Genomic DNA, 18,102 nt, shown 5'->3' on the forward strand with positions numbered 1-18,102 from the left:
GCATTTGTTTCCTTATGCTAACACTCCATCCACATAAACAAATATTTTATTAATATCAATTGGTTTCAAAACAGTTTTGCTGTATTAAATTATAATTTTTGAGGCTGCATTAAAATAAGGAATAAAATAGTATACCAAAAGCCTAAATCCTAAATATGATTCCTTTCCCACTTTAGCCAGTTTTCCATGATGCCTTGAATGTAACTCACACTCTCTGTCAACATAGACATTCATACCACAAAATAACAAAATGTTCAGAACACAATTATTACATCTAGGTTGGTTGCTGCAATCTCATTTATATTGCTGGTCACTTTTCCTGAGAAAGAGGAGAGGAATATATTTATTACTGGGAAATTTTTTATCTCATTAATGACTACCTATCTATCTATCTTTCTCTCTATCTGTTGGACAAGAGCAATGAGGTTATAAGATAACAAGAAGAGCAAGGAAAAACCCCCAGGAATAATTGCACCTGTATATTAATTATTCAGTAAGTATTATTGGGTGCATAGTGCATACTCTATGCCAGGCCTTGTACAACAAACAAACAAACAAAAACCCCAGAGACTAATAAAACAACAAGTCAATTTCTATCTTATGGATGTTTAGGTCTAGTGGCAAACTGAGTGAGGACCCCTGAGTTTGCATTTCTAACAAGTTCCTAGGTGATACTGATGCTGCTGGCCCAGGGTCCAGTACTTTGCACAGTACTGAAAAGGGAACCTGAGTACATCTGGAAGTCCCATTTGAGAAGAGGTCTATAGACTGAAAGGGAGTGAACCAGGAAAAAGAGGGAAGGTGTAGATTGCCCTATAGATCTGGAGAATAACACTCAGAAAGGAAAATTTTAAGTCTTTAATCCATTTTGATTTGATTTTTGTACATGGTGATAAATAAGATTCTAGTTTCATTTTTCTGCATATATATATATCCAGTTTTCCCAGCACCATTCATTGAAAAGACTATTCTTTCCTCACTGTGTACTCTTGGTAATTTTGTCGAAGATAAGTTCACTATGGATGTGTAGATTTATTTCTTGGTTCTCTATTTTGTTCCATTTTTCTTTGTGTCTATTTTAATGGCAGTATCACATTGTTTTGGTTATTACACCTCTGTAGCATAATTTGAAGTCAGCTAATGTGATTCCTCCAGTTTTGTTCTTTTTCCTCAGGATAGCTTTGGATATTCTAGGTTTTTTGTGGTTCTAAATAAATTTTAGGACTATTTTTTCTATTTCTGTGAGGAACGTCATTGGTATTTTGGGAGATTGCACTGAATCTGTAGATTGCTTTGAGACAAGAAAAAAAAAAACTATAGGCCAATACCTTTAATGAACATAGATGCAAAAATCCTCAACAAAACTACAAAACCAAATTCAACAACACGTTAACAAGATTATTCATCATGATAAAACTTTATTCATCCAGGGTTGCAAGGATGTTTCAACATATGAAAATCAATCAATGTGATACATCATATCAACAGAATGAAGAGCAAATAATGTAAATTTAAGTAACATTATTTCTAGATTTATCTTGGATGGATATGATAAATAAACTAGATCATGGAAACAGAAAAATAATCTGGAAAAGAGAATAAAGGCAGAAAAGCCATATGTACATTAGAGAAATATAATTTTGGAAATTAAATGCATATAAATAGAAATGTATATGCATCCAGCTCAATTTGGGACACAGGTCAAAAGCATTATTTAAGATGCTTCTTATGCACTGTGCATGAAAATTGATTTGTATCACAAGATAGTCACCACCAGTGATGAAGAAGGGAGTACTGGAATGTAGAAATAATTACTGTGTATTTGCAGTGCACATGGACACAGATAATTTACTATTATTTTATGGTATAGACCTGACATCCCTCCCCCTGCAAAACCTAAAAAATACGTTGTTTTGGGAAAGATTCAGAAGCATCAAATACTAGGTAAAATTTCAGTGTTTGAAGCTGTGTTCGCAAAGCCACGGTAGAATCTGATTTCATAGCAGCATTATGATACAGGAAGAATAACATTTAGACTGATTTCTTTGTTAGAATAGCAACATCACCTAATGATAAAGGGAAAACCTGAAGATTTTGAACTGTACATCTGATACTGAAACAGCTGACTGGCTTAGTACAGATGATATGCTCAGGGTTTCATCTACTTCTTGAGAACCAAAGAGAAATCAGGGCCATATCAGAAGCAGATAATTGTACTAGGATGCAAACACATATGCCCACTAGTGAAAATTAAACATCCTTATTAGTTATAGTAGCCTTAGCCAAACAACAAAAAACAAATTTTAAAGCCTCATTGACTTCGCACATTAAATGTTTGTTTTGTATTCATGGAACAGTCCCGTGCTGGTCAGGTGACTCTACAGGGCAGCTCTCCTCCAAGCGGTTACACAGGGACGCTGACTGCCTCCGTTTTATAACAATGCAATTCAGGACACATTGGATCCAATAACACCCGGTGCATGTTATTTTGATGGTTGTTTTCAGAACCATCTGCTGCCCTTCTCTGCCTAGGTTTGAATTATGAGCAACTTCCTTTCCAAGACTCCCTTGCTCTTTGGTTCCTAGGACATACTGCTGGAAGACTGATGTGTGGGAAAGTGTTGCCAGGATTTTGCTACCCATCTTTCTCTGCTTTGGGCAGCATCCTCAGAAGTGCCACCTTTCCTCCATGGATTTAGACACCTCCAGGCTAGGAAGCCTCAGTTCCAATTTCCAGTTCCCAACCTTATAGCAACATTATCTTCCGCTTTGGTCACTCCAGCCCTCTCTCTTTTATCATTGTCCCCTTTTTGGCTTTGACGCTGTTACATCACCTGTATAACTAATTTCTTAGGTTAAATTCCCTCTGTTTGAAGGAAGATATTCTCAGACTGGATACTGAAAAATCACAATGGAAGCAGAAGAGATGGCTGGAGGATCACACAGGATATTTTTAAGTTCCAGTCTCAGAAGAAACATATCATTGCTTCCATGGTCCATTTATAACATAGCCCCAAACTGACTGGAAAGAAGGATGGGGCATTTTACATGTGCCAGAAAGACCAATAATAAAATGGTATGGTGAGCAGAAAACATTGTGCGCCATATCTAGTAAATCCCCAGAAGTATATTCAACTGACAGGATACTTGTAATATGGATTAATTAATTCATACTAATATGGATTTGATACTGCTACAGTTAGTTCTGCTATAACCCAACATCCATACACATTCCTAAAAATCACCATGCGATAAAAAAAATTGTACAATAAAAACCATAGAACTTATGGGGAAAATAGAGTCAAGGGCATGACATTCAAAACTTTGTCAGTTCCATAATAAATAAGATAAACATTAGGAAGCTAATGAAAACAATTTCCACGTGTTAAGTGGTTAAGAAATTCATAAATACTCCAATAAATATGGTACTTTACCTTGAAAAAAACTGAAGTTTGCATGCAACAGTGAGTTTTGGAAGAGTTGCAGTTTGTGAATTATTATTGAGTGATAAAGGGAGGGTTTTTCCAAATTGTGTGAGAAGTCATAACACCTTATGTGGATGTTGGTGGATCAACACACTTGCAATGATGTAGCCAGGATAGATGTTTGAAGTGTCTGAGTGTGCGCACACAAACACATACACACATTTTGTGTATGCAGCTGGGTGTGATTTCCTGTGTTCTCTTAGAGTAGCTCATGGATGAAATAGTGCATAAACAAAGGCATAATTCACGTTATGTAAAAATTGACCCCTAATATCTCAATCATGTTGGAACCCATTTGTTTTCAAAACAAGATTTATTGCATAACTCACTGTATTTCAAATTCCCTAAATCACTACTTTTCACATCGTCACAGTGAAACAGGGGACATATAATTTTAACTAGAAATACCACAGAATATATTCCTGACTGCAGACACCCAAGCAAAAATCATTTCAGGCTGGTACTGAGAATTTGTGGAGGGAATTCTCCACAAATTCGACTCTTTTAGGTTTCTTAGTGCTCACTTCCACACAGACATTTCCCAACTCTGGCCCAGACTGCAGGAGCTACAGGGGTCCATTGTGTGCTGGGTGATCTACTGACTCCAGTGCCTGGACAGTCTGGGTGGCGCACATAACCAGAGTGCTAACTTCCCGCCATTCAGATTGGTTTTTTCCCCCTTCCCCACGCCCCTACCCCCAGGCTGCCAAGAGAGACAACTGAACCCTCACATTGAGGCTTCCTCAGAGAGCGAGGCTCAGACCTTTCCTCTTGGAGTCCTTGATTGAAAATGATAACTAAAAGTATTTAACTAAGAGTATTTACCTGCCTATGCCCACATATTATGCATTTGTATTAAAACATCTGCCAAGAAAATAATAAAAACAACTTGGAAATATTTAAAATCGAATTTGTAAAGCTCTAATGAAGGCAAACTATAAACTTTAACAGACATTAACAGATATTTAATATTTTTGAGTCCATATATATCACATATATATTCCTAGCTTAACAATCACATTGCCATAGTGCCCAGTACACAGATCACAGATTCTCAAGTTAGTTCAAAATTAACCACTGTGTGTGTGTGTGTGTGTGTGTGTGTGTTAGGAATAATATATTATATTATACATATTTTCTTCTTATTGCCTACTAGAGTTTCTGGAGCTTTGTGGAAAATATTAATAAAAGTTAATTGTTGAATGATAATGACTGCTGGCTGAATAAATGAACAATAATGGCAACTATGTTTAATGGATTATAAAATGTAATAAGAAGTTTCAGCTTATACTTCAAGAAGGCTTTCTAGAACAGAAATAATGTTAAGAGGAAGAGAGATTTTGCTATAGCTTTGGAACAGTGTATGGCAGCGCCTGGGATAGTCCCTGAAACAGAGGAGGGCTCCCGCAATTAATGCTGAATGAATGCAGTGCTTTGTCTTTCTCTTCCACTTGATTGCCTGTGGGACAACGCGGTTCTTCTTTTCTGGTTCAGAATTATATGCACTAAGTACAAACGCGTGTGTGTGAAAAGGAGGATGGGAAATAGAATCATAGCTCCAAGTCACAGAAAACAATGTGGCAATTTGCTGGAAGGATACGTTTATAATTTTTTTTTTTTGCATTGACCTTCTGTCTCAAAACTAATGATTTCCTTATTGAACAAAAGTACATTAGGGGCATAAATTGTGGTTATGTTATATCTTCACTACAAAAGGATAGTTTTTAAAATCTCACTGCAGTGTTAAATCTAAGGATGCAGAGCTCTTAAATATCAACTCACTACCAGATAGTGAGAAAGATACCAGATGAATGATTAGTGATTTGCTTATACAACAGAAGTAGCTAGTCTACTCCATGTAAACTTTAGAAGACATTGAAAGCCTCAAAATGTATCAGAGATATTTTTTCACCTGACATACAATCAGTTTTAAAAGTAGTCATAAAATCACAATTATTGTTCCAGAGTTCACTGACAGTGACACACGGACTTGTTCTTTACAAAGGTTTCCACAGTGCAATCAGCACCCTGGGGGCTGCAATCAGGAGCAGGCTAGTGCCCTATGAGTTGACACTTTGGATAACATCAACTCTAAGGGTCCAATCAGAATTTATTGCAAGCACTGGGTATAGCAACTTTTGGCTGCCACCGCAACCAGAAGTTAAATTTCTTTATATCTGTGAGGGGAATGAATAATTTACAAAAGTCAGGAATCGAAAGCTGGAACATAGCTTTAAACCTAAAAGTCAAAATAAGGTTCATTGTACTGCTCTGTTTGCCTATTATCAAATAAGATGACATACTTTCAAAACTTGTTTACTTATAATTTACAATGTAGCATCTCTTTGTTGCAATTAAATTATATCATAATGATAACCCATTGCTATATGGAGAACTTGCTGTGTCTGTGTGGGTGTGTGTATGTGTATGTGCCTATAAGTAATTTTTTAAATATGCACCACAATCCTGGTAGGGAATTAAGGCAGGATTTTTTGTTTCAATTTTACTGGGGAGAAAACTGAACCCCAGGATCATGAATTGACTTAATTGGGTGACAGGGCCCATATACCCACAACAGTTCAGTAGAAATGTGACACTGTCACTAAAATCTGGGTCTAGTACCCCTTCTTCCATGAACTGCTGCTTCCCAGAGATCACCCACCTGTGAATTTTTTTTTTTTAATGTCACATCCAGATTCCAAAGAAAATGCAAATATCATATCTCATTTGAGTAACTGTCCCTCTAACTTGGGAACCTGGGAGCAAATTTGAACCCAGAATTTATATGGGAATTTTGGGGACTTTTGCTAACCGGTATACTTTTAAACATGCCCCCATAGAAAGGGATATTTAATTACTATAAGCAAACTAATTGCTTTGTTTCATGAATTCCAAAAATTAGATGACTACAGATCATTTGTGAGCATACAGTGAACCATAATAGAGTATTTTGGGGGGTACCTATATCCCTTGTATGATAAAAATATATTTTGGAACAAGGGATTCAAATTTTCCTGTTTTGTTGTTATGATCTTAAAAGCCTTTAATAGACTATAGTATTCACAATTTCATGACATTTAATTTTTTAAATAAAACCATTAGCTTAAGTATAGTTTTCTTTTCATCTATCTAAAGTTTTCATGTAAATGAATTCTTCAGACAACTCTTTTTAAAACTTGTGTCTGAATTTGGTGGTTAAAAATACATTCATGATAAACATAGAAGGAATTTTATGTGTCAGTATGCTTTATTGGCAAAGATATGGTACAGAGTATATAGGGATATTGTGTAATCAACATAAGCTTTAGTGAAAGAGAAAGCTGAATTTGTTTACATGCAGTCCCCACTGAAAATGTTTTTCATTTGATTCCTATTTTGAACATGATTTACCATCTATGAAGAGATCACAAGAATCACTCAGCTGTTCTCAGTAAGACCAAATGCTTACAAAAGTGGATTCCAATAAGATCAAATGCAGTTCTCCAATTCTACTGGAGAAATATGATGGATATTGTTCATATGAATAACTGTGCGTGCCAGTTTGAAAATAATGTTTTTGTTCTCTAGCAGATTAAAAAATTCTAAGAAGGAAAACATTGTTGAAAGCAATTTAGTCATTGATTTTGTTCCCTTAACTGAACAATACTTAACACTTAACAGAGAGTATTGCACATAGAAGGCAAGCAACAAATACTGGCTCAAAGGAATGAATTGGTTGAAATGAATATTATAATGAATGACTTTGCCTACACATGAGTTATAAAAAAAAAACCTGGAAGCTCTAGCTGAAATGCATAATGTAATGCTTGCTTAGAAAACCATGTCCAGAGAAGTGGAAAATAGCCCATGTTTCATATTCTCATAATATCATCCATTTCCCACATATAACCTGCTATTTAGAAGTTGCTAAATGTGTTCCTCTGACTTTTCAAATACAAAATGAAATTAAATCATATGATGGTCTATTTGGAATGAGAATAATTAGCAGTAGATCAATCTCAGTTGCATATTGCACATAATTAATCCTAACAGAACTACATAAAACAGATTCATTATTTAAATTGTATTTTAAATGCAAAATTGTATATTAAATATATATTCATTTTGGCTGTAGGTATATTGGTTATTGTAAATGTTTTATATTTGAATTCTTTATATAGGATTTAAAGAATTCCCTTTACTACTCAGGGCACTAGTAAAACCACAAAATGTGGTTTGTTTTGAGCAAGGTTTATAGATAAACTCTGAGACTATCTTCTCACGATAATATAGAAAATCATCAGAAGAAAACATGACAAAGTGGCATAATTGAGTACTCCTGAAACAATGCTCTAGATTTTGAACAAAAGGAGAAAATATAAAATTCAATATTTCTAGTATGAGAGAATATATTACTTTTTAAAAAATTCACAAGAAGGAAAACTGAAAGCTTTTCACGCTAATGACCCCGATGTTGGGCATAGTTAATACAGAGGCTTTATCAAGATTAGATAACAAAAGTCATGTGGACAGCCTTGGGTGTATCTCATGAATTCACAGAGAGAATAAGTAGTGTTAATCCATCCAAGTGTTCATGGAGGGTGTTCAAAGATCCAACTCTGTCCTCAGGTGAACATGAGTCCATTTAGGAAAGTTGTATATGCTACTTCATATTGTTTCGGTCAATATTACCAAATAACCTGCAATGGATCTACAAGAGGCTAAATAATGTTTCCAAACTATGCTTCAAAAAACTAAGTGAAGTCAGGATTCAGAGAGTATGCACACTCCAAGTCTAGTATTCTTTCCATCATAGAGCACAGTCTGTATTGTGAAGCTATGTATTTACACCTGTTATGAACTGAATGTTTGTGTCCCCCCTAAATTTCATAAGTTAAAGCCCTACTTCCCAATGTGATAGTATTTGAAGACATGGCCTTTGGGAGGTAATTAGGTCATGAAGGTGAAGCTCATACAAATGAGAATAGTTCGCATATAAGAAGAGACATGAGAGACATGATCCTTCTTTCTCTCTTTTTTTTTTTCCTTTAAGACAGAGTCTCACTCTGTTGCCCAGGCTAGAGTGTTGTGGCATCAGCCTAGCTCACAGCAACCTCAAACTCCTGGGCTCAAGCAATCCTCCTGCCTCAGCCTCCCGAGTAGCTGGGACGACAGGCATGTGCCACCATGCCTGGCTAATTTTTTCTATATATATTTTTATTTGTCCATCTAATTTCTTTCTATTTTTAGTAGAGACAGGGTCTTGCTCTTACTCACGTTGATCTCGAACTCCTGACCTCAAGCGATTCTCCCGCCTCGGCCTCCCAGAGTGCTAGGATTACAGGCGTGAGCCACCGCGCCCAGCCTGATCTCTCTCTTTTTCCTGTCAGCCATGTGAGAATATAGCAAGAAGGTGGTCATCTGTAAACCAGGAGGAGATCCCTCACTAGAATCCAACCATGCTGACACAATGATCTCAGACTGCCTAGCTTCCAGAATGGTGAAAAATAAAGATTTGTTGTTTATGCCACTCAGTCTGTGGTATCTTTAATAGCAGACCCAACTGACTAAGGAAATATCAAAAACATTTTGTATGTTCTATTTATTTGAGTTACTATTTATGAATTCTTAGAATGATGGTTACCAGAGGCTGGGAAGGGTAGTGGGAAGGTGGGGGAATAGTGGGGATGTTTAATGGGTACAAAAATATACTTAGTTAGATAGAATGAGCAATATTTGATAGCAAAATAGAGTGACTATAATCAACAATAAGTTAGGGTATACTTTATTCTTACATCTTTTTATAGAAATATTCCTATCGTATTTAAACTTTTGAAGGAGTAAGTTTCAATTACTGTATTTGAATAAAATCATCATTATCTTATGCCCCATCAAGAGTATTTTGCTTCTAAGTATATACACTTCTGTACAACTTATCTTATGAACAAGGGTTCCAAACAAAACTCCACTTATTTTCCAAGATCACCCATGTTGTATTTGCATGGGGCAGACAACACCAATATGTTCGTGGCACATCTAAACAATTGGAAAATAATATCAAAGGCAAGAAAAGTTTTAAGGATATGAGAAAATTAAATTTAAGGCAACATTTTTTTCCATGTTTTCTTTAGCCCATTGAGAGTCTCCATTCATATATTCCTGAACTGTATGCATTGTAAATGTGAATACTTAAAAATGCTGAGGCAACATAAAGATTGGGAACTACAGCTGTATACACAATAGCATATCCTAAAGGAATATTGGCTAGAGAACAATTATTTCTAAATGTCAAATCTGTGTTCATTTGCCGTTCCACTTGCCTGGCTCTAAGTAAATTGAGAGAAGCCAAGGAGTTAGGATGCCTGACTGTCTTTACCTACAGTCAGCTATCAAGTACCCTAAGCAAAGCTCTGTACCTTTGGTTTAACACCCCTACTCAATAAAGCAGGCTCCTGGAGAGAGGGGCTCACACGTGTTTGGCAGGTCTGAGGGAGATGTGAACAACAATGAACCTGCTGCTCAATTTCTTTTCAAGTGATGCTATTAGAGGAAACTAAGCATTTTGATCATGGAGAGGCTGTGTCGTAAAGCAGCACCATGAATGTTGAGCTCGCAGATGCCACATAGAAGACATCATAAATCTTTACTCAGAGAATAAATGCATTGATAAATCCTTCAAGAACGTGAAACACATGTCAATTGTGGGCCATAACTGCATTAGGACGCTGATACACATCATAGAGTACACTTATACAAACCTAAATGGCATGGCCTATTACACACCTAGGCTGTTGCTCCTAGCCTACAAAACTGTACAGCATGATACTGTTCTGAATACTGTAGGCAACTGTAACACAGTGGTAAGTATCCATGTATCTAAACATACATAAGCATAAAGAAGATATAGTAGGAATACATTATTATAATCTTGCAGGACCACCATCATATACACTGTTTATCATTTACCAAAATGTTGTAATGTGGCACATGACTATATATGTATACATACACACACACACAGTTTTGTTAAAAAGACATCTATATGATATTAATATATTAGCTTCTACTTTAATTTTCTGAGGTTTTCAGGTATAACTTCTACACAGGGAAGGATTGGGACCAGAGAGCCCTCATCTCAATATGCAAGTTACTCCTGCTTTGGATGAATGCTTCACAAACTAAGAGTGGCAGTCTCGTGGGGGTCTTTGCAAGCACAGGTATGCCCATGGAAAGTACGGCCTGTCAGTAAACTTCACTGGATTCCCAGAGCTGTACATGTATTAGTGTACCTGAACATTCCCAGTAGGAAGGACTTTTATTTATTTTTTCTCCAAAGAAGAGTCTGTGGGACTTATTACTACCATAGCAGTTTCATTAAAATCCACTTTCATGTACCTCCTTCGTTACCACCAGATTCAGAGGAAAAATTAGGAAATATACTTATATTTTTAAAAAGCACAAATGAGTAAATTAGGGAAATACAGTAAGAAAGTGAGAAATAATTAATGTTAACTATAGTTGCTCTGGAATGTTCCTAAAATAAATCAATGATAACTGCTTCGTGTGATAGATATCCCAGTTACCCTGATTTGAGCATTATACATTATATGCTTACATCAAAATGTCACATTTCCCAGAAATAAGTACAACTATTATGTATGCATAATAATTAAAAATAAAATAAAATGAAGAGAACAAACTGAGGAATAAAAATAAACATGAATCAGGAGATCCATAGCAGACAAATGACAAATGGTGATTGTGGTCAGTAGCATTATTTAAATAAGAAATAGTAACTGGTGAAAGAGATACAGAAAAGGATGAGAAACATGACTAAAATGTTCAGATTTTAAGCTTTGTACTGTTGGGGAAAAATTTAGTTAGCAAACTGAGAAATTTATGTGTTTTAAAAGATGGATGAGATTTGATCAGAGAGTTCAGTCAAGGAAGGGACAATTCTTCTTAGGGGAAAAAAGTCCCTATTACAGATATTTCTGAGTGAAAAATTAAGCCCTGTATGTGTCAGTGTAGAAAAGTGAAGCAAAGAAGATTCACATTTATCTGTATAATAACATTTGAGTTTCTGTGGAGCATTCTGGAAGATACTGAAAGATAGAAACAAACAAACAAAAAAATGTAGTTCAAAAAGTGAGGGAGATGGTATCCTTGTGAAATAAAAACAGCAGTTAAATCTATGAATGAGAGTAATGAGGGACTTGGAGGTATTTAATTTCTGTTTCAAGTTGGTTTATTTGTTCACGGATCACAATTACCTCCTATACTCTGTAGACTTACAGAACAGAGTTCCTTGAAAAATGAGTTGTATGCTATGTAACTATAAGGGTATAAAGAGGTATTTATGATCTTTTATGGCTATCTTTTATGTTAGTTATGTGGCTATGCTGTTTACTTGAAGATCCCATATGTTAATTTGATTTATAGTGCATCTAAGGTGATCAGAAAGGACCTACAAACCTGCTGAGACATCCTATATCCCTTCTTGCTTCACCTTTCTCATAATTATGTATATCCTTGAAATTTTACACTGATTTGTTACTGAACACTTGTCTAAATTAAAAATGGTTTTATATTTAACCAAGTTTTTAGTAACAAATTGATTGTCAATGGGATATGGCTTTTGTGGTTTGGGGATTATGCTACTGTAACAAACTCTATAATGCATTATTGAGTAATTAATCTTCATTTCCGTTTTGTCATGCTTTGATATAATAATATGATATGATATGATTGTTTTGGCCAGAAAAATTGAAGAAAATAAGAATTCATATTTTTCCTAAAAAACTTATATGTCTTTGATGTTATTCTCAGTTAATATTTTTTACATAACCCACTATTTGAGGGCTGAAGAGTTTATTCATCAGGAAAAAATGCTAATTCAAGACATTGCAATTCCCCCAATGTAATACAATTGTGTGTGTGTGTGTGTGTGTGTGTGTGTGTAGCTAACAATTTATGCGGCAACCAAAGTCAAATAACATATAGAAAAATTCCAATGAATCATTTACCTTCTTTGGCAAAGGATTAAAAATAATATGAAAACACAGCAAATAATACATTTGAAAATATCATCTAATGTGTGTAATACTCCATATTTTTTGGAAACGGAGAGGGTTTATTTAAATTTTATAGGAGTATTGAAAGCAGCTTTTTTCTATTATGGGTATAAATAATGGATAATCAAAATAATAGGAAAAACAGTAAATTTATCTTTAATTATTCAATCACATTGCTGTAGAAAAAATGAGGACATTTTAAAATGTGTTAATAATATATGATGAACATAGAGTACAAATAAACAAAAACCATTGCTTTCTTTCATTGTATTATAGCAAACACTTGTACACAAATTATATTGAAACATACTAACCTGTTTTAGGATCTACGGAGAAGTAGGGTTGTCCCTGGAGAATACTGTAAACCACCCGGGCACTGTTTCCATAGGTAGGATCATCTGCATCAGTAGCTGTCACCTGTAGAACAGAGGTACCTGTGCATTCAGGAAAACAAATTTTAGTGTGTGATGGCATTTAGCACATGATTAATTTGAACACAGAAAATGGGTATGCTGATATATCAATGGAGAACTATAATGGTTGTGTCCTGCTAAATTTAATTCTTAAATTTATGCATAAAACATAGTCTTTGCTTTCTTTTCTTGCCATTGACTGTACTAAAAGAGAGTCCAAATAGAATATTTGGTCTCAAATCTTTTAATATGGTTTTATATGTGCTGATAACATTGTGAAGGGGCTCTTCTGACCTTCACATAACCACAGTTTGGTTGGATTGTCACTCATAAATCAAACTAGCGTTAAGCATGCACTTAGATCAAAAGTATGGTGAAGGTATATAGTGCATGCTTTATGACTATTCAGAAGACTGGAGGTGGAATGGTTTGTGATGAATGTAGAAAGGTGGGTGCACTGACATTACATTATCAACAACATCAAAACAGCGCATTCAAGCCGTTTTCTGTCATCGACATCCTTTTTATTTCTTACCTAGAATATTAATGTTTCATTACTGGTCCGCTAGGTTAAAATTTCATTCCTTTCCTGTCTTATATACAGTACCAACATAATTATCTTTCTAAAATGATTATCATAATATGCCCATTGCACTGGATTTTTGAAGATTAAAATAAATTTTTCAAGTAATTTATAAACTTTAAAATGTATGTTTTGAGGTACTAAAATTAGTGAATGTATTGTGTTGACTTCTTTATGCTTACAGTTTAAAACTTAGTTTGCATAGATAAAGCTATATCATATTTTAATTATTCCTAAATGTAAACTAATCTAAGTGTAACATGACAACCATATATTAAGATCTACACAAGTTCATTATAGAATTAGTGGGCAAGAGCTCTCATTTATTTATTCAAAAAATTCACTTGATGAATCATCTAATACTGCATACTTGGTATTTTATTCTGTATATCTAGAAAAATTCTACTTACTAATTTGAATTATCTGTGAAGCAAAAATATCTTCACGGTCAAATGAAAATGTATGAAATTTTGTGTTATTTTTGGCATTCTAATTTGGAAACACTAACAATGACCAGTTTTTTATTTTAGTAATCATTTCAATGATTTAGAATCTAATTGTTCAACTACGAAATTTGTACTTCCATATTGAAATTTAGACACAGGTTTCAGAAAAGCTTGCTCTATGTCTTCAAAGGATCCTAGAAAATGTAACAGAATTAATATGCCAAAGTCACCTAAAAATCCTTATTAGCAGAACATGAATGTACATGACTTTTAAAAACATACTATGATTCTAGCCTGTAAATAGTATTTTTACATTGAGATGATAAGAAAAATATGACTTGTAATTGTCCATACACAGAAAGGGAAAGTTGTGTTATGACTAAAAGTGATTTCAAATTACAGACTAATAAAACACTACGGTGACACCAAATGCTGGTGAGAATGCTGAGAAACTTGGTCATTCCTACACTGCTAATGGGAATGTGAAAGTTTGTCAGTTTCTTATAAAACTAAACACATATTTCTATACAACCCAACAAATTGTACTTGGACATTTATACTAAATAAATAAAAAACTTATATTCACATAAAAGTCTGTTCTCAAATGTTCATAGCAGCATTGTTCATATTAGCCCCAAACTGGAAACCACAGCTATGTTCTTCAGTGATAGAATTGTTAAACAAACTGTGATACATTCATAGTATTAAATGTCACTCAACAAGGAAAATGAACAGATTATTGATACATAAAACAACTTGGATGAATCTTCAGAAAAATCAAACTAAGTGTAAAAAAAAGCCATTCCCAAAATGTATTATACCATGATTCCATATATATAACATTTTTGCAATTATACAAATTAACAATGATAACAGACTAGTAGTTGCCAGAGATTTGGAAGAGGAACTGTAGAGAGGAGGGTTTGGTTATAAAAGGGAAATGTGAGAGACCCTTATGATTAGGAACTTTTCAGTATTTTAATTATAGTGGTGGATATGTAAATATAAACAGGTGACATAATTGTATAGAACTAAGCACACTCATACACACATGCAAATTTATACAAGTAAAACCAGGGAAATCTAAATATTATTGGTAGATTCTACCATTTCAATAACCTGCTTATGATGTTATGATAACCTCCTCCTACATGAGGAGGAGGAAATGGACAAATTGCTGGAAACATTCAACCTCCCTAAGTTCATCCAAGAGGTAATAGAATTCCTGAATAGACCAATTTCAAGCACAGAAATTGGAGCAGCAATTAAAAACTTTCCAAAAAGGAAAAGTCCTGAACCAGATGGCTACACTTCAGAGTTTTACCAAACTTACAAAGAAGAACTCATACCTACACTACAGAAATGATTCCACAACATTGAGAAAGAGGGTATTCTCCCTAACTCATTCTATGAAGACAATATCACCTTGATACCAAAGCCAGGAAAGGACACAACAAAAAAAGAAAACTACAGACCAATAACCCTCATGAATATAGATGTAAAAATCCTCAACAAAATTTTAACAAATCGAATTCAGAGCATATCAAAAAAATAATTCACCATGACCCTGTTGGCTTTATATCAGAGATGCAAGGCTGATTCAAACTACACAAATCTATAAATGCAATTCACCTCATAAATAAAATCAAGAACAAAGACCATATTATTCTCTCAATGGATGCAGAAAAAGTATTTGACAAAGTCCAGCACACCTTTATGATATAAAACTCTGAACAAAATAGGCATAGATGGATATCTTAAAATTATCCAGGCCATTTATGATAAATCCACTGCCAATATCATACTGAATGGGAAAAAATTGAAACAATTTCCACTTAGAACTGGAACCAGACAAGGTGGCCCACTATCCACACTTCTATTCAACATAGTGCTGAAAGTCCTTGCTAGAGCAATTAGACAAGAAAGGGGAATTAAGGGCATCCAAATGGGGGCAGATGAGATAAAACTCTCACTATTTGCTGATGATATGATATTATATCTAGAAAACCCCAAGGATTCAACCAAGAGACTCCTGGAATTGATAAATGAATCCAGTAAAGTCTCAGGATACAAAAGCAATACACACAAATAAAGGGCATTCATATACACCAATTAACAGTTAAGCTGAAATTCAAATAAAAAATGCAATACCTTTTACAATAGGCTCAAAGAAAATTAAATTCCTAGGAATATATTTAACAAAAGAGGTGAGAGACTTATACACGGAGAACTATGAAACACTAAGAAAAGAAATTGTAGAAGATCTAAACAGATGGAAAAAAATCTACCTTGCTCGTGGATTGGTAGAATCAACATTGTTAAAACGTCCATACTACCTAAAGTGATCTACATAATTAACACAATCCCTATCAAAATACCATCATCATTCTTTACAGATCTAGAAAAAATAATTCTACACTTTGTATGGAACCAGAGAAGACCTTGTACAGCCAAAGCAATCTTAAGCAAAAAGAACAAACTAGGAGGTATCAGTTTACCAGTCTTCAAGCTGTACTACAAGGATATAGTAACTAAAACAGCATGGTACTGGCACAAGAATAGAGATATAGACGTTTGGAACAGGACTGAGAATCCAGAGATAAAACTATCTGCATACTGTCACCTAATCTTTGTCAAAGCAGACAAAAATATACACTTGGGAAAATAATCCTTTTTCAATAAATGGTGCTGGGAAAACTCGATAACCACATGCAGAAGATTGAAACTGGATCCCCACCTCTCACCTCTTGCAAAAATCAATTCACATGAATAACAGACTTAAACATAAGGCATGAAAACCTAAGAATCCTAGAAGAAGATGTAGGGAAGACCCTTTCAGACATTGGCCTAGGCAAAGAATTTATGAAGAGGACCCCCAAAGCAATCACAGCAGCAGCAAAAATAAATAAATGGGACCTGATCAAATTAAAAAGCTTCTGCACAGCCAAGGAAACTATCATTAGAGCAAACAGACAGCCTACAGAATGGGAAAAAATATTTGCTCTCTACACATCCGATAAAGGGCTGATAACAAGAATCTATCTAGAACTTAAAAAAATCAACAAGAAAAAAATCAAACCACCCCATCAATAAATGGGCAAAGGACATGAATGACAACTTTTCAAAAGAAGACAGAATGATGGCCAGCAAACATATTTAAAAAAATGCTCAACATCTCTAATCATTACAGAAATGTAAATCAAAACTACAATGAGATATCACCTAATCCCAGTGAGATTGACCTTTATCAAAAAATCCCAAAACAACAATGCTGGGAGGATGTGGAGAGACAGGAATACTCTTACAGTGCTGGTGGGACTGCAAATTAGTGCAACCTCTGTGGAAAAGAATTTGCAGATATCTCAAAGAGCTAAAAATGAAAACATCATTTGATCCAGCAATCCCTCTACTAGGCATCTATCCAAAGGTATACAATATTTTCATGTTAAATATTTCCTATGGCATACACTTAGCTATTCCCATGCTAGGGATTAGTACCTCTCAGCTGATGTTTTATACAAAGCTGAAAAAGATTTAAGTACATAAAAAAAAGCTTTCAAGATATTTTTTCTACAATAAAACTTAAGTCTTATTTCCTTTAGGGATTGCCCTGTGTCATTCTTTCCATTTTTTTTTCTCTACTTCTGCTTTATAAATAGCACACATTTTGTACAGTTTGCTTCAATGAGAAGCAAAAAGAGTAGACTTCCTCAAAAGTCTCTAAAGACCAGTTTGAAATATTTAATAAGACATTTTAATACCAAGCAAATATTCTTTCAGATTGCAAGTTGTTATGCATGACTTGTCAAGGTTCACAGCTCTGTTAAAATCTCGAGAGATTCAATGTTGAACAAGAACTTGGAGTAAAAATAAGCTGAAGATTTATAAAGGCTGAGAGTACCTCTCTGAAATAATCTCGGAGGGCTTAATTCTCAGAAGATTTTCCAAGGAACTGTAAAAAACCAATAGTCATCAAGATACAACTTAAATTTTATTCTACGCAAGAGCACTGTAATTTCACCAACAGAGCAGTAACATTGGCTTCTAGTCATTGTGTAATTTGATAAAGCTTTGGGTATTCACTCAACAGGCATTGGGTAAGAATAAAAATTCTTTCTGCAG

The 18,102-nt window shown here is 34.6% G+C and overlaps 1 protein-coding gene across 5 annotated transcripts in view; it reads right to left on the reverse strand.

Annotated features, from left to right (window-relative positions):
• CDH18 (cadherin 18) overlaps nucleotides 1-18,102 on the reverse strand; it is a 690,430-nt gene that overhangs the window by 124,980 nt on the left and 547,348 nt on the right. For all 5 annotated transcript variants that reach the window (XM_045566567.1, XM_045566566.1, XM_045566565.1 and 2 more), the window contains one exon: nucleotides 12,853-12,972. In XM_045566567.1, coding sequence (XP_045422523.1) covers nucleotides 12,853-12,972 — 120 coding nt within the window. The remainder of the gene's footprint in view (nucleotides 1-12,852; nucleotides 12,973-18,102) is intronic.

This window comes from Lemur catta, chromosome 12 (assembly GCF_020740605.2).
Source record: "Lemur catta isolate mLemCat1 chromosome 12, mLemCat1.pri, whole genome shotgun sequence".
NCBI classification, from domain to species: domain Eukaryota; kingdom Metazoa; phylum Chordata; class Mammalia; order Primates; family Lemuridae; genus Lemur; species Lemur catta.